Below are 27,424 nucleotides of genomic sequence, written 5' to 3' on the forward strand. Positions count from 1 at the left end.
GTATAATAATAAATCATATAATAATTTATAATAAGAAATAAGTTAGTAATTAATTTCCATATTTATTAAATCACATGTGAAATATGATGTTAAAAACAATTCAAGAAAAAAAAAGATGTACAATAAGCGACAAAAAGGGGTCTTTCACGAACTTATTGACTCCCCCTCGTATAGTTGGGGTTCTTAAAAAGACGGGAGTGGAATTTAGGTTAAGACTGAGTAGTTCGCACCAGTATATCCTGTTGAAAGTTACATCTCATTATCATTGACTGTTTGTGTTTGCATTTAAAATACTATACTTATTCATATCTTACATTTTATTATACATTGTATTCTGGACTTTGTAAAAATGTGTGACTGTGCAGAGTGACTGTAAATAAAAACTAGTATTAGAAGTAACAGGTTTTGCTTATTTTATTACTAAATAAGTTTCCAAGTTATCTTTAATGGTGGCAGCGAATAAGTTATAAGATGTTTAAGGGCAGAAGAGATTCTACCAACTACTAGCTAAATCAAGTGAAAAGTAGATTTGGTTACAGTTTTTTATAATATCATAAGTTTGAATAACGAATCATTTAGATTTTCCTATATAATTCAGAAGTATTTTAATCCTTAGAGGAAACATGTACAACTGGATATACATCACAGTTGAAACTGTATAAATATATATATATATATATATATATATATATATATATATTTGGAAAATCTAATGCCAATGGCTTTTAAATGCAAAGTCAAACTTAAAAAATAAATAAGAAATTTCATTTCAAATAATGAAGGTTACACACAAATGCCTCACTGCCTATTTAACAGTTAAAAGTTTTATGTTGTGTTGGGATATGCAATTAATTTCAGGTTCTGTGTTAATATATCTGTAGTTATCTGCTGGGTCTGGTATCTCCAGTGTATGTAGCTATAAAGTACTATTCTGACAAAGTCTCCTAAAACACACTGGAACCTTTAAGGTGAGTATTACTTGAAGACTGACTGTGAGCATATTCTAAATGTTTGAAACCTTGTGATTTTTCAGTGTCCTGAAAAAGACAAAAAGTTGTAAAATATTGTTTAATACAGCACAATATAATACATATATGAAAACGCCTTTTAATGGTTAAACTACAAGAAACACATAATTTACATTCCAATTTTTCAACTGAAATAGATATTTCATGAAAATTATTGTCTTTTTAAAAAATATAAGTAGGGTAATTAAGAAAACATGAAAAACGCCATTCTGGTCACATTTTATTTCTTGTTTAATGTTCATATAAGTTAAATAACAATTATGTTATACCAGTTAATTATTTTAACTGCTCAAAGTAAGATGCCCAACATTGTATCATTATATAAAATTCATCTTATTGTATTATTCACAAAATTGGTTTATATCCTATTGCATTTTATCGTTTCCTACCTACTTTTACATTTCCCTCCATTGCCAGCTTGAAGCATTCCTGATAGTTTTCTATCACAAGCCTGAAATAATTAACTAAAACATTATTTAACAAGCAAAAAAACTAAAAAAAATAAAACAGAATATCATTAAGCATCTGTACAAAGCCTGTGTATTAACTGCAGGTTACATAATATGGTTTTGCAGTTTAGTTTCTACATTAGTCCTTATGACAATGTGTTCATTTGTTGAATATACCTCCATTATTATTCATAAAACCAACATTAGAATTTAATTCCCTTTTCCATAGCATTATTAAACAGAGGTCAATGAAAAGCACAGCATTTTCCACCAAGACCATGACACTTCTTGGCATCAAATGGTATGACTGAAAAAGACAAGATTTAACCTTTGTCAGTTGAAAACTCACCTTTGTCAGTTGAAAACTCACATATGTACATATACTACAAAGTTCTACATAAACCATATGATACCTTACTAAAACAAATTTCAATTACAAGTAAAGGTGAACTAAAATGATTACATTGTCACCTGATAGTGTCCATGGTATTAAAGTAGCCAATAATCAACTTATTTGTTGTGACAGTGTTGTTTACATTACAGTACAGTATCTATAATTACATATTTAGCATCAGTTTTAGATGAGTAAATATAAGAAAAATAATTATGTTATATCATGACATGATAAAATGGTAACACTGTTTAACAATTCACTGACTGCATGCCACAAAGACCGGAATATTACAACAAAATATGTACAGGCATTTATTTATCCGAATTAAAAACCATCCGAAATAGAAGAATTTCAAGAAAATGTTTTACATGACATATTAAACAGCAATGAAACCAAATCAAATTCAGCATCATATTCCCTGTTTTAGATGTACACAATATCAGCACATTAACTAAATATAACAAAAAACTTACATCTTCTACAGTTAAAATCCTTTTTTGACAGAACGGCGGAAATAGAACATTTTCGTTCTGTTTTCAGCTATTTTTAGACATAAGTTTGAAAATTCCACACCAGCAAACATGCTACACACAATATTAAACTCTCACATGTTGTTAAAGTAAAAAAGTAAAAATATACTTTGATATGGAGAAAATCTTCATTCGCCATCTTGATCGTTAAGTTAATGAGTGCCTCTTACCGGTCGTAGGTTTACGAGCAAAATTAACAATAAAGCAGGTGCACGTTGCGTCTCTGAAACGGTGCGGATCGGTATTTTTGGTTGAACTACCAAAATCAGCTAACGATCGCCTTAACGATCGTCTCTGAAACGCACCCCAGGCTCTTAGGATAAATTACTTAAAATTGTATATCTGTGAAAATGCAGCTTTAAACTTGTACTCGAAAATGAAATCCATATAGTTTTGATATTTTAACTTATAAAACTTAAATTTACAAGTATTTTAAAGTTATGTATTAAGCTACATGTATATTGGTATTATTTCAGGATCCAACTCTGTTTGCAATGACATCTATACCAGGTATCACAGGAGTACTTGCCACCTTAGCCCTTATCCTGATGGTCAGTTCTGCCACGGAGACAATCAGGTCAGTGCCTAGCTCATATCCAATGTTTTTAGCTTTCATATATGGTTTATATATGAGCCATGTCTAGCTGATGTCCACCACTCTATCCCTGGATTCAGAATTTTATGTCTTTTAGCTCAACTACTTGAAGAATAAGGAGGCTTTACTTCTAATGGTCCGGTGTCGGCATCTGGTTATGGTTTTAGGGCTAGTTGTCATATTCACTTATAACTCCAATACCTTTCATTCAATTCACTCAATATTTCACACAGTTGTTCAGGACAATCAAACAATGAGGTAACATAACACCAAGTATGTCCCCTGATTGACTTATAATCTAAGATTAAAGTTTTAGGGCACATTGTGTAAGGTTCAGATTTTAGGGCAAGTTGGGATTTTTACTTTAGCTTCTATACCCTTCAATCAATACACTTACAAATTCACACAAATATTGAGGAACGTTTTACAGTGAGATTACATAACACCATTTCATCCTAAATACATATAATGGCCCCTGATAGGCTTAGGACCTTAGGTGGAAGTTTTAGGGCACATTGTGGCTGGTTAAAGTTCAAGGGCAAGTTTGCAAGTCGGGACTTTTGCTAATGATTTCAATACGCTTCATTCAATTGACTTAATACGTCATAGTAATCTATGTCCAGAATACAATAAGGTTAAATAACTCTACATTATCCTAAATCAATAGTCACATACTTTAAACAGAAGCCGTTACACAAATAAGTTTAAATAACTGTATATTAACCTTAAATACATATACATGGCTCTTGATTGACTTTTATTCTGCCCCCCCCCCCCCCCCCCTTCGAAGAAGAGGGATATATTGCTTTGCACATGTCAGTCGGTGAAGGTTGAGCTAGACCAGTAGATGACCCCTATTGATTTTAGGGCTCATGGGGGTCAAAGGTCAAGGTCACAGTGACCTTTAATGGTAAAATAATTTTAAAGTTCGTCCGAGTGATAACTCAACAATGCCTAGACCTATGGTCATCAAACTTAATATAGAAGTTGGGCCTGACCGGTAGATGACCCCTATTGTTTTTGGGGGTCATCTGACCAAAGGTCAAGGTCACAGTGACCTTGAATGGCAAAAGGTTTTCCGAGTGATAACTCAACAATGCCTCCACCTGTGGCCCTCATACTTGACATGAAGGTTGGGCCTGACCAGTAGATGACCCCTATTGTTTTTGAGGGTCATTGGGCCAAAGGTCAAGGTCACAATGACCATGAATAGTAAAAGGTTGTCCGAGTGATAACTCGACAATGCCTGCACCCATGGCCCTTAACTTGACTTGGAGGTTGGGCCTGACCAGTAGATGGACCCTTTTAATTTTAGGGTCAAAGTTCAAGGTCACAGTGACCTTGAGAGCAAACTCAACAATTCCTGGACCTTTGATCATCAAACTTGACATGAAGGTTGGGCCTGACCAGTAGATGACCCCTCTTGACTTTGGGGGTAATTGGGCCAAAGTCAAGGTAACAGTAACATTTAACACAAAAAAAGTTAACAAATCTTCTCCCAGTGATATCTTAACAATGCCTGAACCTATGATCATCAAACTTGACATGGAAGTTTGGCCTGACCAGTAGATGACCTTTATTGATTTTAGGAGTTATCGGGTCAAAGGTCAAGTTCATAGTGACCATGAATGCGAAAATGTTTCGAGTGATAGCTCGACAATGCCTGCACCCATGGCCCTCAAACTTGACTTGGAGTTGCAGCTGACCTGTAGATGACCCGTTATGATTTTAGGGCTCATCGGGTCAAAGGTCAAGGTCACAGTGATCTTTAATGGTAAAAGAATTTTAAAGCTTGTCCAAGTGATATCTCAACAATGCCTAAACCTATGGTTATCAAACTTGATATGGAAGTTGGGCCTGACCAGTAGATGACCCCTATTGTTTTGGGGGGTCATCAGGCCAAAGGTCAAGGTCACAGTGACCTTGAATGGTAAAAGGTTGTCCGAGTGATGACTTGCCAATGCCTGCACCCATGGCCCTCATTCTTGACTTGGAGATTGGGGCTGACCCGTAGATGACCCCTATTGTTTTTTGGGGGGTCATCGGGCCAAAGGTCAAGGTCACAATGACCTTGAATGATAAAAGGTTGTCCCAGTGATAACTCGACAATGCCTTCACCCATGGCCCTCAAACTTGACTTGGAGGTTGGGCCTGACCAGTAGATGACACATATTTTTTGGGGGGGTCATCGGGCCAAAGGTCAAGGACACAGTGAACTGGAATGGTAAAAGGTTGTCAAAATGATAACTTGACAATGCTTGCACCCATGGCCCTCAATCTTGACTTGGAGGTTGGGCCTGGCCAGTAGGTGGCCCCAATTGATTTTAGGGGTCATTGGGCCAAAGGTCAAGGTCACAGTGACCTTGAATGATAAAAGGTTGTCTGAGTGATATCTCAACAATGCCTGCACTCATGGCCCTCAAACTTGACTTCGAGGTTGGGCCTGACCAGTAGACGACCCCTATTGATTTTAGGCATTATGTTTGACAAACATCTCTTGTTAATAACTTCTATACCCTTCATTCAATTGACTAAATACTTCACACAGTTGTTCAGGACTATCACACAATAAGGTTACATAACTCCATACTATCCTTAATACAAGTTATGGCCCCTTTTTGACTTAGGTTAAAGTTTTAGGGCAGGTAAAAGTTTTAGGGCATGTTGAGATTTTCACTTATAAGTCAAATACCCTTCATTTAATTGACTTAATACTTCATAGAGTTTTTCAGAGCCATCACATAATGAGGTAAGATAACTCCATATTATCTTTTATACAAATTATGGCCCCTGATTAACAATGGAACTTAGGCAGGTTGGAATATTTATTGATAACTTTTGATAACTTCTATATCCTTTATTCTTTTGACTTAATACTTCACACAATTGTACAGGACCATCACAAAATGAGGTAACATAACTCCAAATTATCCTTAATAAAAGTTATGGCTCCTGATTGACTTAGGATAAAGTTTTAGGGCAGGTAAAAGTTTTAGGGCAAGTTGGGATTGTAAAAAAAACCTTCATTCAATGCACTAAATTCTTCGAAGAATTATTGACGACCATATTTCAACAAGAAACATTCCATTTTAACCTTAAATACAAATTATGGCCCTTGAATGATTTTTTTTATTTTTATTTTAATTTCTTTTGAAAGGCACATTTTTATATGCTTAACCACATTTTCATAAATAATTCAAGTAAGGGTCTACATATTGTGACCAAACTTGGTATATAGGAAGAGTTTATAGAGACCTTTCCTAAGATTGTGTTTTGGGCCCCGAGAGTTATGGTCTAGGTCAGGGTCACTGTTGCTAAAAATAGAAATATGGTAAGTACTGAATAATTCAAGTAAGGGTTGACATAGTGTGACCAAGCTTGGTATATAGGACAAGTTTATGCAGACCTGTCATAGATTGCCTTTTGGCCCCCTAGGTTCATAGTCACTGTTACTAAAAATAAATTACTGTTTCAGTTATGGTTGACATACTCTGACCAAACTTGATATGTAGGAAGAGTTTATGGAGAACTTCCATGGGATTGTGTTTGGGGCCCTTAGGATCTAGTTCACTTTTACAAAAAATAGAAGAAAGCAGTTGACAGGCACATATTACATCTTTATTGTATTCACTTCTAAGTCAAAGCAGCATAGTGGAGCGCGCTGTCTTACGACAGCTCTTGTTAATCAGGTTTTCACATAGTGAAACCTGGTTATTAGAATGACGATCATCTTTGTTCGGGCAGGTGGGCGGTAGGGCGGGCATGCGGCCAGGCGGCGTCAAACTCACCTATGAAACTGAATAACTTTAGTAAGGGTTGACATATCTTGACCAAACTTGGTCTATAGAAAGAGTTTATAGATACCTTTCATGGGATTGCATTTGGGATCCCTAGAGTCAAGCTCAAGGTCACTGTTACTTAAAATAGAAAAAACGGTTAAAACTGAATGACTTCAGTTAGGGTTGACATATCTTGACCCATCTTGGTATAAAGGAAGAGTTTATGGATACCTTTTATGGGATTGTGTTTGGGTCCCTAGGGTCAAGGTCAGGGTCACTGTTACTAAAAATAGAAAAAGAGTTGAAACTGAATAACTTTAGTTAGGGTCCACATATCATGACCAAACTTGGTATAAAAGAAGAGTTTATGGATATCTTTCATGGGATTGCGTTTGGGGTCCCTAGGGTCAAGGTCAAGGTCACTGTTACCAAAAATAGAAAAGCAGTTGAAACAGAATAATTTTAGTCAATGTCCAAATATATTGACCAATCTTTGTATAAAGGAAGAGTTTATGGAGACCTTTCATGGGATTGCATTTGGGGACCCTAGGGTCAAGGTCACTGTTACTTATAATTGAAGAATGGTTGAAACTGAATAACTAAAGTCAGGGCTTACATATCTTGACCAAATTTGGTCTATAGGAAGGGTTTATGGATACCTTTCATGGGATTGTGTTTGGGGTCCCTAGAGTAAAGGTCAAGGTCACTGTTACTTAAAATAAAAAAAACGGTTGAAACTGAATAACTTTAGTTATGGTTGACATATCTTGACCCAACTTGGTATAAAGGAAGAGTTTATACTTTTCATGGGATTGCGTTTGGGGTCCCTATGGTCAAGGTCAAGGTCACTGTTACTGAAAATTGAAAAACGGTTGAAACAGTATAACTTTAGTCAGGGTTCACATATCTTGACCCAACTTGGTATAAAGGAACAGTTTATGGATACCTTTCATGGGATTGCGTTTGGAGTCGCTATGGTCAAGGTCACTGTTACTAAAAATAGAAAAACAGACACAGACTGAAGTTCTTCTGTCAATCATTGAAAACTTGTTTTCGTCGCATTGCAGCGTTTCTTGTTATATTTTTAACTAGGTTTTCATCATGTGAAACCTGGTTTATTATAATGATGTATGGCTGTGTTTTGGCAGAAGGGCGGCGCCGCATCAAACTCAGCTATGGTATCAATTAACTTTAGTTTGGGTTGACATAATGCGACCAAACTTGGTATATAGGGAGAGTTTATTGAGACCTTAAAAGGCTCTGTGTTTGGGGCCTCTAGGGTCAAAGTCAATGTCACTGTTACTATAATAGATAACTTTTTGACATATTGTGACCAAACTTGGTGCATGGTGTATGTAGGAATAGATAATGGAAGAATTACACGGGATAGCATTTGGGACCCCTAGGTTCAAGGTCAATGTCACAGTTACTGAAAATAGAAAAAAACAGTTGAAACTTTAAAACTGGATCCCACAATGAAGGCTGAAGTTCTTCTGTAAATCATTGAAAACCTGATTTCTTCACATTGCAGCGATTTTTGTTTACTTTTTAATTCCCCACCACGGAGTGGTGCACTTTGTCCTTCTGTCAGTCCGTCCGTCCGTCCATCAGTCCGTCCGTCAGTCTGTCTGTCTGTTACATTTCGTGTCCGCACTATAACTTATTTATGCATTGATGGATTACCATATTACGTGGTACAAATGTTGTCCTCATTGAGACAGTGTGCAGTGACCTTGACCCGGGAACATACCTCAATGGTCAAGGTAACATCTGACATTTAAATATCCAAGAATGTTTAAGTTACCGATCAAACAACTTGTATTTCCTATATTCCCACCCTTGACCAGTGGTTGTGTACAATTTTGGTCGGATTCGACGTACCAGTCAGGTTGCGAGAAAAACAAGATATACTAAAAAACCAATGGCGGGGGATATAGCCGTACTTTGGACTGCCTTGTTTGAATTGCTTTTGGACAGCCACATGTTTCATCATTATTGTATTCATTTCTAAAACGAAGGTGTGTAGAAGTGTGTAGTTATAGTGTGTAGCATGCTGTCCTACAACAGGAGGGTAGTTGTTCTATTTTTCAACTGGCTGAAAATCTGTTGCAATTAATTGTATGTATTTTCTTTTCAGGAGGTCATACTTCGAGGTGTTTTGGTTCACTCATCATCTGTTCGTTGTGTTCTTTGTCTGTGTTGGCATTCATGGTATTGGGTGAGTCAATTGTATCTGCAAAACTCGATGTGAGTCTGCGCTTTAACTTATTGAGTTAAAACGGCTACAGAAAATCGGGATATTAGGTAAATGTCAATTAAACATTGTTCACGATTTAAGTGTTCCGATATTTTACAAAACATTTTGTTGTATGTTACTGTTTTAAAATAATAATAATAATGAAGGAATGTGCATACCGCAGAGTAGCATTATTGTCACTATCAAATCTTTTCAAATGTGTGAAGGTGTGAAAAACACCTGCTGTCTGTCATTAGAAAAACATCAATGGAACAAACTATTGCGATGGTAATACTGTATGGTTGTTTAGTCGCATTTTACCACATGTTTTAATTCTTAACTGAGGGTTTTGACATTTTGAGAACATTCACGCATACTATAAGACTTATATGTTGTTTACGATACACCGTCAGAAGACGATGAAGGCGAATAGAAGAAAAGCGTCATCAGGTTGACAGAATAAAACTGTATTATTACCTCTGCTACTGTTACTTTTCTTGCGTATCTAATGTATAAATTTACTTGAAATAAACAAAGAAGTACATATCAGATTGCTATAAAATTTAATATCGCATGGTCTATATTGACCTTTGCCATTTTCACGATCCCAAAAAATAAATCGTCAAAACAAATATGGCAGATACTGGACTTACCGAATAACGCTAAATTGCCAAACTACGACGATAATTCCCAAAATACACAAGACAGTTACCAAAATATGCCTTATATACAATTTTTATCCAGGTTTTCAACGAAAACCAGGTTATAAGAATGAGGTTGTCGTTGGGCGTGCGGGCGTGCGTCAAACATTGGTTTCTGTTCAATAACTTTAGTTAGCATTGATAGATATTGATGAAACTTGGTGTGTAGGTAGCTTATGGGAAGAGCTAGCTTAGGATTGCTTTTGAGGGGGGTGGAGGTAAGGTCAAGGTCACTGTTACTAAAAATAGAAAAATGGTTTCTGCCCAATAACTTTAGTTAGGATTGATAGATATTGACGAAACTTGGTGTGTAAGTTGCTTATGTGAAGAGCTAGCTTGGGATTGCTTTTGAGTGGGGAGGGGCTAAGGTTAAGGTCACTATTACTTAAAATAGAAAAATGGTCAAGGTCACTGTTACTTAAAATAGAAAAATGGTTTCTGCCCAATAACTTTAGTTAGCATTGACAGATATTGATGAAACTTGGTGTGTAGGTAGCTTATGTGAAGAGCTAGCTTGGGATTGCTTTTGAGGGGGGTGGGGCTAAGGTCAAGGTCGCCTGTTACTAAAAATAGAAAAATGGTTTCTGCCCAATTACTTTAGTTAGAATTGATAGATATTGACGAAAGTTGGTGTGTATGTAGCTTATGTGAAGAGCTAGCTTGGGATTGCTATTGAGGGGGGAGGGGCTATGGTCAAGGTCACTGTTACTTAAAATAGAAAAATGGTTTCTGCCCAATAACTTTAGTTAGCATTGACCGATATTGATGAAGTTTATTGAGACCTTAAAAGGCTCTGTGTTTGGGGCCTCTAGGGTCAAAGTCAATGTCACTGTTACTATAATATATAACTTTTTGACATATTGTGACCAAACTTGGTGCATGGTGTATGTAGGAAGAGATTATGGAAGAATTACACGGGTTAGCATTTGGGGCCCCTAGGTTCAAGGTCAATGTCACAGTTGGTTTATACTAATTTATTTTAGCTCGATTGAGACGAAAGCTGATAGCTTTTAAGATCACTCTCGAGTCCGTTTCCTGGGCAGAAACCAGTACTGTGTCCTTTTTGAGAGGCCATGAGAAAGTACCCCTAGTGGGGATCGAACCCACAACCTCTTGGGTGAGAGGCGGACACCTGTACCACTAGACCACTCTCACCCCTCAATGTCACAGTTACTGAAAATAGAAAAAAAAAATTGAAACTTTGAAACTGAATCCCACAATGAAGGCTGAAGTTCTTTTGTAAATCATTGAAAACCTGATTTCTTCACATTGCAGTGATTCTTGTTTACTTTTTAATTCCCCACCACGGAGTGGTGCACTTTGTTCTTCTGTCAGTCCCTCCGTCCGTCTGTTCATCAGTCCGTCCGTCAGTCTGTCTGTCTGTTACATTTCGTGTCCGCACTATAACTTATTTATGCATTGATGGATTACCATATTACGTGGTACAAATGTTGTCCTCATTGAGACAGTGTGCAGTGACCTTGACCCGGGAACATACCTCAATGGTCAAGGTCACATCTGACATTTAAATATCCAAGAATATTTACGTTACCGATCAAACAACTTGTATTTCCTATATTCCCACCCTTGACCAGTGGTTGTGTACAATTTTGGTCCGATTCGACGTACCAGTCAGGTTGCGAGAAAAACAAAATATACTAAAATAGAAAAATGGTTTCTGCTCAATAACTTTAGTTAGAATTGATAGATATTGACGAAAGTTGGTGTGTTTGTAGCTTATGTGAAGAGCTAGCTTGGGATTGCTATTAAGGGGGGAGGGGCTAAGGTCAAGGTCACTGTTACTTAAAATAGAAAAATGGTTTCTGCCCAATAACTTTAGTTAGCATTGACCGATATTGATAAAACTTGGTGTGTAAGTTGCTTATGTGAAGAGCTAGCTTGGGATTGCTTTTGAGTGGGGAGGGGCTAAGGTCAAGGTCACTATTACTTAAAATAGAAAAATGGTCAAGGTCACTGTTACTTAAAATAGAAAAATGGTTTCTGCCCAATAACTTTAGTAAGCATTGACCGATATTGATGAATCTTGGTGTGTAGGTAGCTTATGTACAGAGCTAGCTTGGGATTGCTTTTGAGGGGGGTGGGGCTACGGTCAAGGTCGCCTGTTACTAAAAGTAGAAGAATTGTTTCTGCCCAATAACATAAGTTAGCATTGATAGATATTGATGAAACTTAGTGTGTAGGTAGCTTATGTGAAGAGTTAGCTTGGGATTGCTTTTGAGGGGGGTGGGGCTAAGGTCAAGGTCACTGTTACTAAAAATTTTAAAATGTTGTCCGCCCAATAACTTTAGTTAGCATTGATAGATATTGATAAAACTTGGTGTGTAGGTAGCTTATGTACAGAGCTAGCTTGGGATTGCTTTTGAGGGGGTTGGAGCTAAGGTCAAGGTCACTGTTACTAAAAATAAAAAAATGGTTTCTGCCCAATAACTTTAGTTAACATTGATAGATATTGATGAAACTTAGAGCGAAGGGAGCTTATATGAAGAGCTAGCTTGGGAGGTGGGGTCAAGGTCACTGTTCCTAAAAATAGAAAAATGTTTTTTCTGGCCAACAACTTAGTTAGAATTGATGGATAGTGATGCATCTTAGTGTGAATATAGCTTATATGAAGCTGCAGATTAAACTTGCTTTTAAGGGTGGGGAAGAAGGTCAAGGTACTTGATTTGTTGAGTGTAAGTTAAAAACTTAAGTTTTTTTTCAAAAAGCAGACAACTGATTTTTTGAGAATATTTTACAAGAACATGCATGCCTTTGAAGTGAAGCAGGGTCTGTGTTCACTATCGTCATGACTCTGAGTTTTAGACTCAGACTCAGAAAAGGCAATTTTGAAATGTTATATAACATCTTTAATATAATCAGCTTGACAAAATAAGAGTGTGTTATCATTGAATATGATTTTAAATATGTAAAGCCATTTTCTCAAATATTGCTCAGCAAACAATTTACATTAAAATTGACATTTGCATTTTATAAAAGTGTTAATAATCAGATTAAACATTTTGCTTTGTAAAAATAAATTGTCATTGGTATTCAGTGATGTTGGCTTGCAGAAAGTTAAATCATTGTCATATGCAAAAAAATAGGTAAAAGATGAGACTTAGTATGAATGTTGCAGCGAAACTAAACACATAAGATACTTAGAGTAATTTTCTGTTACGTCTCTTTACACATAAAAAACTTAATTAGAGTAATTTTCAGTTACCTCTCTTTTTGATAAAAGTAAAGATAAAGTCATACAACAAATTAATTGGCTATAATTTCTGATTGCCCAAAACAAGAACCTGGTTTCGTCGCATTGCGGCGCTTCTAGTTTTTATTGTTTTTACTTTAATATATGTTATATATAGTTTACCAACCTAAATTTTTCGACTCCAATTTTGACATTTTTCAGTTGCGTCCTATCTTATATATTAACGGGTTTTACCCAATTTTTATGCCTGCGTCCTATCTATGCTAGCCTCCTATGCATAGTATAATAAGGTCATTAAGCAAGTTAGATTGTGTATAAAATGTTATTTATTGCCCTTTTTTATTTAACTTAAAAATTCCAGTTAAGGTTTTGCATGTAACCACACAGAACTTATATCTCAGCAACTATTTGTTGCATTGCTTTGAAACTTTAAACACTTACTCATCTATTAATCCTACTTAAATAATCAAGTTAGATAACTCTAAAAAAAAAATAAATAATGCAAATGATGGCCCATTTTACAACATTTGATAAAGGTTTTGCATGTCATCAGATTTAAATCAATATCTGACAGCAAGTATTTCATGTATTGCACTGAAACTTTTGTCAGTTATTCCAAACTATCCAACATCCTTAATTAATTAGATAACATAGGTTTGATTTTGTTATATTAATTGTTGTAACAACAGAATTTACTCCCAATCAATGAAAATTTGCTTTAGAAGTGACCAAATGAATTGTGTTAGAAAGGAAGATATTTCAGTAGAAATATGTGACAGGTCATAGTTTGTTATCTTGATATACTTCTGACTAAGGCTGTTTGCTTATAAAGATGAGAAGACAAGCAACAGCGATTGCACACTTCTTCCTTTTGGGTACACTACTGTGGAAACTTTTTATTACTTAAAGAGGAAAATGGCATTTTAAAATTAAATGCAGTCTTAATTTATGTGCTTCATCTAGTATAAAACTATTACAATAAAAAAGATAATCCATTTTTGGGCAGTTGTGCTGTAAATGGTTAATCTTGCAGGGGGACCCTAAAATTAGCATTACTCACCTACACAAGAAATGCGGGAAATCATTGCACATGCTGTAGTACTAAAAAAAGTACTAAAACACATATTAAAGTTGATGTTATAAAGTGTAGTGCAAATATAATCAATATAAAGTCATAACATACATACTAATTGAATGATGTTTAAGATGCATATGGATTCCCCTTCTAAGAATTACAAGGTAATATAAAAGATATTTATGTCACAGAACACATATTTATACGTACCTAAAACATGCTAGGATAATCCGTGGTGAACCTGATATTGCGTTATCTCTCGTTTCGTCCTGTTATTAGCCCTGCCATTCATTTTGTTTTTAACAGAATAATGTCCTATAAAACTCTTTGCAGGGGTCGACACTAACCATTTTTCCAAGGGATCCCGAAGGGACACCAACATTTGAAATCAGGTGTCCCTTCCTGAAATTAGGAGTCCCTTCCACTTTTTACATTTTTTTCATTGTTGAGCCTGTTTTAATATTAAATTCAACATCCTTTTACTTTTCAATTTGTGATGCAAGTATACACCACCATATTATACATGTTTTCAGCAGCATGTAATGACAGGTTAGTAGCACTGAATGGCAGTGAGGTATATTTTGGTCTCTAAGTTGGTAGATTGGGTTCAAAAGCGGGAGAATGTTTAAGTCCCTTTTGTTTTCAGTCAAAAACAGAGATGGATACAATGTAAACAAAAACTTGATGTTGTTACTATTTTTAGATTTTTGGAAAATACGCATAAAATAAATCATGGTTCAGAGTCTTGTCAAATGTCGGTGCTTTTCATTAAGAAACAGTAGGAATATTACATCTGGCTTGTGAAAACTCCAATCAATATTTAGTAGAGCTGTTGATAAATCAATCAGACTGCCCAATAGTTGTAGTGCATACTGGAAGAGCAGACGACCAAAAATTGTGTATACATGTTAATTTTCGCGCCAAAAAGTCATAAAATTTTATAAATTGATTGAATTAATGAATAAAACCCTGCAAATTTTATTTCTATTTTTTTTTTATCAAAGCATAAAATACATGTCTTTAAAATGAACAAAGAATATTGATAAGTTGAATGCCAATTAACAAAGAATGCTGAATGTATGATGCTGTTCTTTTGTGTCGTAAATGTTACTGTAAATACTCGATTATATAAAAGGTATCACCAGAGTTGGAATCTTTTTGGGCGGTTCTGACACATAAGCAAAACAATTCCACATAAGTATTTTACCGATAATAAATCTCTGTCAGCTCTGACCTTGTTTAAAATGTAAACAACAAAACGGAAGCGTTAAACTGCATGCGCCTTGTGAAATGACCTGTTTATTTGTAGATTGATGACGTAACTATAGTCAAATAGTCAGCTATTCTTTCGCTTTGATGAGTCCGATAATGATAGTTAATAATATCGTTTTGACATGTGCTGTCAAGAAATTAAGGGGAGCCCGAATTTAGGTAATAAATTAATTAAATGCTACTTATTTATTGATATTTAGCCTTTATCAGTCAAAAATTTAAGTGTCCCGACGGAATACCGGACTTCGATGTTCAGGTGTCCCTCCTGAAAAATTGGTGTCCTCGGGATCCCGGGACCCCGTTAGTGTCGAACACTGCTCTTTAACTATTTGGTTCTGTTCTGTTTGGAAAAGTACAATTACCCAAATTAGTTTTGGGTTTTGCAGAATGGCCTGGAATAAAATGAAATATGTTTTTCTCACATATATACATTTTCCGTAATTGTATTCAATGTGTATTAAACAAAAGCACTTTCATTATCATAAATATAAAGCTTTGTAACAATTCGTATACCAGTAATGCTGATAACTTGTGTTCAAGTACAATTAGACACAATAACATCATTGAATGCATAACAATGGTATGATGTTTCAGATGCATATGAATACCTGAACAATTGAATGATTTAATTCATTACACATTGAAAGCAATAAACTTAAAGTTTTGAAAGAAGGAAAAATTGTTGCAAACTTGCAAGAAAATAAGTTCACTAAGATGAAAAAGTGTGGGAATTAACAGTGGAAAAAATAATGAACTTCTTGGTGAATATCATAGTCGTGGGTTAGGTTTACATATATATCAATAGCAGGTCTCCTGAAATCTTAATCCGTCTGGGCCTGCTGACACCCCTCCAAGAACCCCCCCCCCCCCAAAAAAAAAAAAACCCCAAAAAAACAACAAACAAACAAACTACAAATGACTGAATAATTTTGTCACACATTTTCGCAGTGTAAAATTTTAATGAAACTTTATAGGAATGTTCCTGTGGTGGTTCTCTTTCAAAATTGTTCAAAGAAATGAATTCCATGCATAACTCTGTTGCCATGGCCTAGAGCTTAGATATTTGGTGTGTAACATTGTGAAGTGGTTGTCTGTTCAAATTATGCCCCTGGGGTCAAAATTGGCCTCAACTCGTGGGTTTAAACATAAAATCTGATAGTTATGTAAAGTTTACTCTTGAAGTAAGGGCATCAAATCTAGCTATATTGTCTCCCTTTCTGTTGGAGATTGAATTATTGTCTACTTTTAGAAACAAGGGATAAGATTATATATTTTATGAATTCTTCAAAATAGTCACTTTTGAGGTAATTATTTTCCTTTTTATAGGTTAATAGGTTGAAATAATTATTATATTTCTTTATTTTCTAGAAGATTTTTTTTTCCTACCCAATAATGAATTTAATAATCAGACATTTCCATTTAACAAGACCATAATGCATTGTTAGCTACAATCTAATAATTTGGGTGGATAGTTAATACATCTTATATAATCAAGAATTTAATTCATGTATAATGAAGGAAAACTCAGGTATGTTGGAGTCAGATCTGTCCTGTGGGTAGTTCATATAAGTTCTAAGGCAGTGTGTTGATTTTATCAGATGGTGCACTGTCCGTGACTTGTGTGTCTGTTCTTAACTCAATTGCTTGTGAACATCAAATTATGCCCCTGTGGTCTATAGACTGGCCATGCCCCAAAGGTGTTTAGTGGACTTATGAGGGCAATTCTTGAAAAATTTAATGTTCTTGTCTGAAGCCGCTGAGATCAGTCCTTTAATAATTTGTAACTAGCATCATATAGTGGTCCTCTAACAAAATATGCAAATTATGCCCCTGGGGTCAAAGTCAGTCCCATATATCAAGATATTACAATGAAATTTGGACCATGTGTACACTTTTTTGAACTGATATCAATGTTGTCCTTTGATGACCTTGATTGTGACCTTTTGACCTACTTTTTAGCTCACCAGAGCACGAAGTGCTCAAGGTGAGCTATTATTATCGTCTTTGTCTAGCGTCTGTCCGTCCGTCAGTCCTTCCGCACACACGTCCGTCCGTCCTTCAGTCCGTCAACAATTGCTTAAAAAACTTCTCCTCTGAAACTACCAGGCCAAATTCAATGAAACTTCACAGGAAGCTTCCTTAGGTGACCATCTACAAAAATTTAACAAGGGGTCACGATTGATCAACAGCAACAACAACAACAAAATGGCCGACTTCCTGTTTTGCTTTAAAAAAACATCTCCTCTGAAACTACCAGTCCAAATTCAATGAAACTTTACAGGAAGCTTCCTTGGGTAATCATCTACAAAAATACAACAAGGAGTCACGAATGATCAACAACAACAACAACAGCAACAGCAACAAAATGGCTGTCATCATGTTTTGCTTTAATAAAACATCTCCTCTAAAACTACCTCTCCAAATTCAATGAAACTTTACAGGAAGCTGCCTTGGATGGTCTTCTACAAAAATACAACAAGGGGTCACGATTGATCAACAACAACAACAACAGCAACAACAACAAAATGGCCAACCCTCTATTTGCTTTAATAAAACATCTGCTCTAAAACTACCAGTCCAAATTCAATTAAACTTTACAGAAAGCTTACTTGGGTGACCCTGTACAAAAATACACCAAAGGTCATGATTGATCAACAACAGCAACAAAATGGCCAAAATGTTAAAATCTAATAGTTATGTAAAGTTTACTCTTGAAGCAAGGGCAGCAAGTCTTGCTATATGGTCTCCCTTTCTGTTGGAGATTTCACTACTTTCTAGTTTTAGTAACAAGGGAATATATTTTAAATTTTATTAAGTCTTCAACATAGTCACTTAAAGGTAATTATTGTTCATTTTTTGGGTTCATAGATTCAAATAATTATGATACACAATTCTTTAGAAGAAATTTCATTTTTACTTTATAATAAATTTAATAATCAGACTTTTCCATTGAACTTCATGTAGATTATTACAATCTGATCTTCTGAGCTTTTATGGATTTAAAGAAAAAAAAAAAGATTTTAAAAAGGTGAAGGAATGTGATGTTGACATAGATGGAAGAAGCAATGGATAGGTGCTGAATGTGTTCTGATATTTTATTTTTAGAGCTTCAGGCAGTTTATTGGTTTTATTGGATTAGGCCATCATTTTTTAATAATCTGATTTACAAACCCGCCGACCCAAGTTTTTGCTAGAATGAAATAAAAATAAAAGAGATCATCAACCGTTTTATTTTTACTTTGCCCGCCGACCCGAAAAATTGGGAGCAAATAAAATAAAATAACTTCTTGGAAAAATTAAATTAGCTTTACATGATCATTAAAAACAACTCGCAGACTTCATTTCCGAGTATTAAACCTATATCACAGGTTTCACTGGTGATTGGAAGCTGACATTCGGCTATCCATCGACATTCTCTACAGCTTTGTGATCGCCGAGCTGCTACGGCGACGTCATTGTCGACAACCCTCGGAAATTTCCGAACGACTCCGTTACACAGATAACATTGCAGCTTGTTGGCCGAGGAGATTCGATTGCGGTGAGGATGTGGTAAAGCCCGGAGCCTGAACTCGTCTATTCCACAACGCTCTGTGCTAAACATAGGCCCTGTGCATAATGTTGCAAAAATTCTAACTTGATTGTCTGCCAATTACACGTTAAGTTTTTCGTCTATCAACTGTGCTTCAAAAGAAAGAAAAAATGCATTCTTCGACTAGTTTTAACGAATTCGCAAAACATATCCGCATTTCGAGCATCGATGCCGTGTTTTAGTATAACCATCAAGGGAGGTGACTCTGAATATTGTCTGCAATGGCGGCATCGTCAGCTACTTGTTATTTTAAAGTGAAAACAATCCTCAACAAAAGAGAAACATCGACAATCCAGGCCATCAACCTTAACCAATCGTTGTCGGAGTTCGCATCTGCTTATTTAGTAGACAAAGACGTCCATATCGAGCGTGTGGCCGGGGATGATGCGGACACGGATTTAAACACGCCGTTTTGGGTTCTGAATGATTTCGGGTAATTGAATTTAAAAAATACACGCCTTTTCATTTAGAGAAATATTCCAGTTGAAACTTTTTACAAAACGCAATTTATTATCTGGATTAACAATGATGCAACGACTACAAGTTAATATTTCCCCAAATTAATGCGAGTTAGGCTGAGAGTGAGATGAATATACGGTACTGATGACCCTGAATACCGATGGGCTATGAATAACATTATTTAAAATGACGAGTTTACGGACATTTGAATGGATTCATTTTTAATTAAAAAAAAAACATATCAAAGAAGATGATGGAGCCATTTGATGTAAAACTGTTTCTATTTACATGTTTATCAAACTTCATGACAGATTTTGACTTGTGATTTGGATTTACACACTAACTGTGATGACATCATTACTTTCCCACTTTTTGGGTCACGTGCAATTAATGCTGTCTAGACCACAAGCAAAAGATGGTGGCGCAGTTACAATAATAAATTTATATCAACTGTACTGTACAGTTAAGTGCACCATGCAGGCAGTCTAGAGACGTTTGTTAACATATTGTCTCTTCTTTTTGGTACATTTCACTTGGTGACTTTGGAGCTTGGTATCACGAGTAATTGAAACAACTGATCAATGGGATGCATGGCATTGCATTACATTTCAAACAAAACCAATCCACAATTCATACAGAATTGAAGCAACCACAGAATGTTTAGGTTTCTTCTCAACTGAAAGATTTTCCAACTTAACAATGATTGAATGTTTTTGGAAAAGTCATTTTTTGAAGACCGCAAAAAAATCCGTCAATGGCGCTACCGGGAATTGAGCATGGGTCTACTGATTGCCATGTCATTTTCATGTAAATGTAACTGATTATAATTATTATATTGATCTATAATGTATTATTGTATATTTTAAAAATTATTTCCAGGCACGTAATCGAACCAAGTATTTGTCAAGCTAGAGCAGAATCTGTCGTGCCCACTGTGGTGACATAGACTCATTTTTATTTGTCCACATAACCTAAATTAGCTATTCTTTACCGTTTTAACAGAATTAATCCCATTATATTGAGTGAATAGCTAATCCTCTCATAGTAACAATATTTGGACAAGACATCAAATAATTAAATTTTTGTATGTTGGATGTGTGATATAGTAATCTGACAAATACTTAGAACGAAGGTTTGAATATGACAATGCAACAGTAATGTAAACTTATGGTACATGTACGGTAATTGCCATATTAGAATTTGATAATGTTTAGTCATGTGTCATATGAATATTGTTTTTACAAACTTCTTTTGTGAAAAGCTTTTGTTGTACAATGTATGTATATTAGTATAAACACTACCATGATTCTTTGTATATGTACATATGTTTGTGTATAGGCCGGTGGCCATTAGCACAATAAATAAATATATATATATATGCATGCATGTATATATAAAATGAGAATATATTATTTTTGCTGATAGCATTTAATGTTATATCCTCAGTATACAAGGGGAATCTTGTTAATATGTTGAAAAAATGACAAAATGTATATGTTACAATGTTTATTCTAGTCAAAATACCAATAGTAAGGCTTTGGTACATCACTTGTTATGACTACATAATTTTCTAACATCATTTTAGCTTGTCTGAGTTAAAATATTAACAAACACTAGTTTGTTTGTGAAGATTTTTATTTTGCAAGCACATGTAGTAAGTTCTATAACATGTAATAAGAGATTAGACTGTGGAAGGTGGACTTGTATATGAATTGTGCCAACAGTGCTGAAATCTGGACGTCAATATTTGTTTCAATAGGTTTAAAAACCGTTTACCATCTAGACAGTCTATTAAAATGTTCTTATGACTCAGTAAGTATGACAAGTACTTAACAATGCACTTCAGATAATGCAGACCTTTTTGTCTCTTATTCAGCAGCTTTTTACCTAAATGCTGTCAAACTTTCTCAGTGTACAGTTTTCTGTTTCATTCTGTGTACACTAACATATCTGAAGTGAAGTCAAATACTTTACTGTGCATGTATTGAATGTGTGGTCAACATTTAAGACCAATCTGTTGGTTGATATTGTAGACCACTTTGTGAGAACTTGATGTCATTATGTTCAGTTATTTCACAAAGTCTGTAGTTATACTGCTACAATACTTACAATATACAGTATACCTCACTTTGCGACCACCCTGGGGATCCTTTACAACTGATCTTATTATTGAGGTGGCCTAAATAACGACCTTAAATGAAAGAGCAAAATTTGGAAAATGGACTTGAACATTGTGTTCTTAATTTTGAGGTGGTCTTATTATTGAAGTGGTCTTTAAGGGAGGTTTTACTGTATCTGAAATAGCTGATGTTTTATGTCACCTTGAACTGCTACATAGAACATTAATTTTGAGTTGTTATGAATAAGAGAAAGTTTACCATTCACTATTGGTAATAGTGCATTACAACCTAAGTAAAATCAAATAGTTTGCAATATTTGTTTGACTGCTGTTTAACTTGATGTTAGCGAGTATTTCATCTGAAATGTCATTCTTGTTTTACAAGTTCATGTTACAATAAGCCAAAACATGTTTCTTCATTCAATTTATTTTGTACAATTCAATTGTTAATCCATTCCAAATCTTAATCTGGCTTCAATCTACAAGACTTGAAAATAAAGCATATATTGAGCAAATTTGTGTTGTGAAGTAAAATAGTGTTTTATTATACATTTCTGTGGTTATTATGGACACAAAACATGCATATACATGATATATAGCTCTATAAACAGGCATTTTGGGCTTAAAATGATATAAATGAAAATAAAATTTATGCTCCCTCTCGGTACTTTTATTTTTATTTTTTTGTACTACTGCTCACTTTTTCAGCTTTTATTTTTATTTTTATTTCGCCCCCTCGACTCAACATTTTTGAAAAAAATCTTGTAAATCAGATAATAAAAAAATGATGGCCTTATGCACTGTTTGTTGAACAAACTGAACAAAATCCTGTCAGTGTGCAGTCAATCACCAATTCCTGTCAGTGTGCAGGAAACTGTGACAAGTCCTGTCAGTGTGCAGGCAACTGTGACATGTCCTGTCAGTGATTATCCAGGCAACATGTTTGACCAGTACGTTTATATGCCCCCGATGGTGGGCATATTAAAATCGCACTGTCTGTCTGTCCGTCTGTCTGCCCTTCCATCCTTCCGTCCGTGTGTCTGGCTCAATAACTCGTGTCCGTGCTGTAACTTTCTCTTGTATGGACAGATATTAATATAACCTGCCACATGTGTTCGACATACCAAGACGATGTGTCGTGTGCAAGACCCGTGTCCATACCTCTTAGGTCAAGGCCAGGCTTGGTGTTTATTCACAATGGAATGCTGCATATAAGATAATAAGAGTATAAGTTGTCATGTCCGGGCTGTAACTTTCTCTTGTATGGACATACTTTAAAATAACTTGCCATGTGTGTTTGACATACCAAGACGACATGTCGCGTGCAAGACCTATGTCCCTCCCTCTAAGGTCAAGGTCACACCTGGGTGTTTATTCACAAGGGAATGCTGCATATAAGGACATAGAGTATAGGTTTTCCTGTCCGGGCTGTAACTTTCTCTTGTATGCAGGGTTCCCACGCTCCCGGGAAAATGGGAAAAAGTCGGGAATATCGAAAAGTCTGTTCCCGGTCGTGAAAATGCCTTGAATTTTGCGATTGTAGGTTAAAATCGGGAAAAAGCCGGGAAAAGTACTAAAGTTCGAACCGTTTTGGGTACGAAACTAGTAGAAGTAAGTACTCTCCATCATCAAAACGCTTGCATCTGACACTGTTCTGTATTGAATTGACTCTGATCAGAGCGGCTGAATGAGACTAAGACGGTTTCCGTTACCACATGCAAGCGTTTATTTGTCATAGTAGCTGTGTCTGCACTGCCGTCTGTATTTAAAAGTTAATTTAAACAAGAAATTGGCTGCAGTTTGTCGGGATTCGCTTTATATACGCTGTCAGAAATAATCGTGAGTGCTATATGCAACCATCTTTTTAATCTACAGTATGCTAATTATCATGGATATTAGCGATCTCTGCATTCATCGTAAGATATTTTAATTTGTGAAATTGGCCCTAGTTCATTAAAATAAACTTGAGATACGCTGTCAATACCATACATGAATGCTAATTGCAATGATCTCACTAGTCTGCGAAGTGCTACACAGCCTGACAAATATTTATTATTCAAGTGTGGATATATGAATGATGCCTTTAGACTGATCTTGCTCGTATTTATAGACTTTGAGAAGACCACAGTTCTTTGGCCAGTAGACATCATAATAGTTTTAAACTTGTGCAAAAAAGTCACTTATTTTGCATTTTCACCCATGGTTGAAGCAAAGAACATGGATTCATGAAGATTGATGTTCAGATATAGCTGAATTGCATGCTCACTGATGCAAGTAGATTTTTTTAAAGAGAGTTGAACACTTTTAAATTGTCACTGGATGTTATGAGTTCAAGTTGTTCAATAAATGTTTAAAGCTTCCCTCTCACGGATTGAACAATTTGACAACTTTTTTACTTTTGTCTTGGAACGATTTTGGCAAAAATCCATGAAAACCAAGTAATTTGAAGTCGGCTGTCAAAAAGATAGATCATGGATATTTATATTTAAGATCAAAAATTGGTGTTTTATGCATATTTCTTAAAACGTTAATAAACCATAAAACATAAATTTTCGAACGGGAATATGAAAATCAGCGATCTGATCTTTTGTCGGCAATCTTTTATTGTTGGTTTGCAGATATTTACGTCAAAAGTTTATCTATCTAAGACAAAAAATGATAGTTGTTAAAATAGTATATCTATGAGAGTGCAGCTTTGAAAAATGTTCAGAAAGTAAGTTTTTGTTCAGAGAGTAAAACTTTTTTTTAATGTGATATTTGATTATATTTACCTGAAGCATGCAATTATTCACCAATTAGGAAAATTGGTAATGTATACGGAGATCAATCGACACCAAACCATGCTGGCTGATCAGGGTCCACACTGTTCTATGCACAGATAGTAGGTTAGCCTTTAAGTTTCCAAGTAGCAAATTTTATACAAATAGCCTAGACCCTGATCATGCCAGCTGATCCGTGTCTTCACTGTTCACAGAGGCCAACAGTATTCAGCATGCTAAAGGTTAATTATGTTGTTTAATAAATGTCTAAGAAGTTCAGAAGGTGAAAGGTTTTGTTTTTGAGAATAAAACCCTTTGAAAATGACATTTAATGTTATTAAATAAGTTGTTTAATAAATGTTAAAAATGGCAAATAAGTTTATTTTTAGCATGTGAAAATGTTAACAATATTTTACTGAAATGTATCGTTGTAATAACTGTGAAAAAGGTTGAGAGAAAGTCTGGAATTTGTGTCCCTACCTCTAAGGTCAAGGTCACACTAAGTGTTTTCACAATGGAATGCTGTATATATAAGGACGTAGAGTATAGGTTGCCACATGTGTTCAACATACCAAGACGACAGGTCACGTGCAAGACCCATGTCCTTACCTCTAAGTTAAAGGTCACACTTAGTGTTTATTCACAATGGAATGCTGCATATAAGAATATGGAGTATAGGCTGCCATGTCCGGGCTGTAACTTTCTCTTGTATGGACAGGTTTTAAAATGACTTGCCACATGTTCGACATACCAAGACGACATGTCGTGTGCAAGACCCATGTCCCTACCTCTAAGGTGAAAGATACACTAAGTGTTTATTTACAATGGAATGCTGAATATGAGGACATAAGAGTGTAGTCTGTCAAGTATGGGTGGTATTTTTTTATGTTCAGAGGCAATTCAAAATTACTTGACACGTAAAGGCAAGATCAACTTTTCATGTACTTGTTCATAGGTCAATGTCACATTCCGGGGCATTCGTCACATACTGTGACAGCTCTTGTTCATTATTCTTTGAGAAACAAGCTATATTGATAACAGAGGTTAAACTCTTTTACTCAGGTGAGCGATTTAGGGCCATCATGGCCCTCTTGTTTAAGTTATAAAAGATTGCACATTGAGCATTTACAAGATGGACCTTTTCAGGTGCAAAAAATAAAAATAAATAATAATAATGTGAAAACTAGTTTTATGAACAATATGTATACAATATAAATATTATTAACAGGAGAATGTGATGTTTGATCATGTAAGATATGTAATTAATGCTTGTCAATTTATCATTTATCTCCATTTCCAATTGTAGCAATATATGGTTTCCATGTTTCAGTAAGATAGTTCGAGGCCAGTCCAATATTGGAGACCATGATCCAGAGTATTGTGTAGACAAGTATGAGCAGTGGGGTTCTCCAGCTGAGCCTAAATGTCCCCTACCACAGTTTACAGGGAGTAGTCCATCTGTAAGAGCATTATGTGAAATTATCTATCCTTCTGAGAAAAACAGAATACTGTCATACAGCTGTAGTCTTGCAAAGTTTTGGTTTCTCAGTCCCGATTCCCATCATTCTGACTGGTTTCTCAGTCCCAATTCCCATCATTCTGACTGGCTTCACAGTCCCAATTCCCATTATTCTGACTTGTTTCTCAGACCCAATTCCCATCATTCTGACTGGTTCCTCAGTCCCAATTTCCATCAGATGACTTGTTTCTCAGTCCCAATTTCAATCATTCTGACTTGTTTCTCAGTGCCAATTTCCATCATTCTGACTTGTTTCTCAGTCCCAATTCCCATCAATTCTGACTTGTTTCTCAGTCCTTATTCCCATCATTCTGATTTGTTTCTCAGTCCCAATTCCCATCAATTCTGACTTGTTTCTCAGTCCCAATTCCCATCAATTCTGACTTGTTTCTCAGTCCTTATTCCCATCATTCTGACTTGTTTCTCAGTCCTTATTCCCATCATTCTGACTTGTTTCTCAGTCCTTATTCCCATCATTCTGACTTGTTTCTCAGTCCCAATTCCCATCATTCTGACTTGTTTCTCAGTCCCATTTCCATCATTCTGACTGGTTTTTCAGTTCCAATTTCCAGCATTCTGACTTGTTTCTCAGTCCCATTTCCATCATTCTGACTGGTTTTCAGTCCCAATTCCCATCATTCTGACTTGTTTCTCAGTCCCATTTCCATCATTCTGACTTGTTTTTCAGTTCCAATTCCCAGCATTCTGACTGGTTTCTCAGTGCCAATTCCCAGCATTCTGACTGGTCTCTTAGTACTAATTCCCATCATTCTGACTCGTCTCATTTAGTCCCAATTCCCATCATTCTGACTGGTTTCTCAGTCCCATTCCCATCATTTTCACTGATGGATCATTCTTGATAGTTTCTCAGTCTCGATTCTATTTGTCATGTTATGTCCCTTCATCACTGAGGAAAACGGGCAAGCCTTTGCATGGTGTTCTTTTATCTTTATTTCATACTAAAGGTATTATTCATTCTGACTTTGGAATCTTCCATATTTTATCAATATTGCTTTGCCAATTTTTATTAAATGTTTTATAAAACAGGCAGATTTTAATAATTTTAAAAGTTCCCTTTTATATTCATTTTTCTAACCTCAAGGTAATAATAACTAACGAAAAAAAAATAAAAATATTGTGTGGTTATTGGGCTGAGAATCTGTAATGTATTTCCTGTAATGTGGTGTGTGGGTTGGTAATGCAATGTATCCTGTATGGTGTATTTTACATGGTTATATTTATGCCCCCCTTCTAAGAAGAGGGGTATATTGCTTTGCAGAGGCATGTCGGTCGGTCAGGCGGTCCGTCGGTAGACCAAAGTTTGTCCGAGTGATAACTCAGCAATTCCTGGACGTATGGTCATCAAACTTGACATGAAGGTTGGGCCTGACCAGTAGATGACCCCTATTGATTTTAGGGCTCATGGGGTCACAGTGACCTTTAATGTTAAAATAATTTTAAAGCTTGTCGGAGTGATAACTCAACAATGCCTAGACATATGGTCATCAAACTTGATATGGAAATTGAGCCTGACCAGTAGATGACCCCTTTTGTTTTTGGGGGTCATCGGGCCAAAGGTCAAGGTCACAGTGACCTTGAATGGTAAAAGGTTGTCCGAATGATAACTCAACAATGCCTGCACCCATGGCCCTCATTCTTGACTTGGAGGTTGGGCCTGACCAGTAGCTGACCACTATTGTTTTTGAGGC

The 27,424-nt window shown here is 35.7% G+C and overlaps 1 protein-coding gene across 2 annotated transcripts in view; it reads left to right on the forward strand.

Annotated features, from left to right (window-relative positions):
- LOC128237339 (cytochrome b-245 heavy chain-like) overlaps positions 1–27,424 on the forward strand; it is a 119,928-nt gene that overhangs the window by 47,962 nt on the left and 44,542 nt on the right. For both annotated transcript variants that reach the window (XM_052952758.1, XM_052952759.1), the window contains exons 7-9: positions 2,878–2,978; positions 8,913–8,993; positions 25,527–25,656. In XM_052952758.1, coding sequence (XP_052808718.1) covers positions 2,878–2,978; positions 8,913–8,993; positions 25,527–25,656 — 312 coding nt within the window. The remainder of the gene's footprint in view (positions 1–2,877; positions 2,979–8,912; positions 8,994–25,526; positions 25,657–27,424) is intronic.

Source organism: Mya arenaria, chromosome 6 (assembly GCF_026914265.1).
Source record: "Mya arenaria isolate MELC-2E11 chromosome 6, ASM2691426v1".
Classification (NCBI taxonomy): Eukaryota; Metazoa; Mollusca; class Bivalvia; order Myida; family Myidae; genus Mya; species Mya arenaria.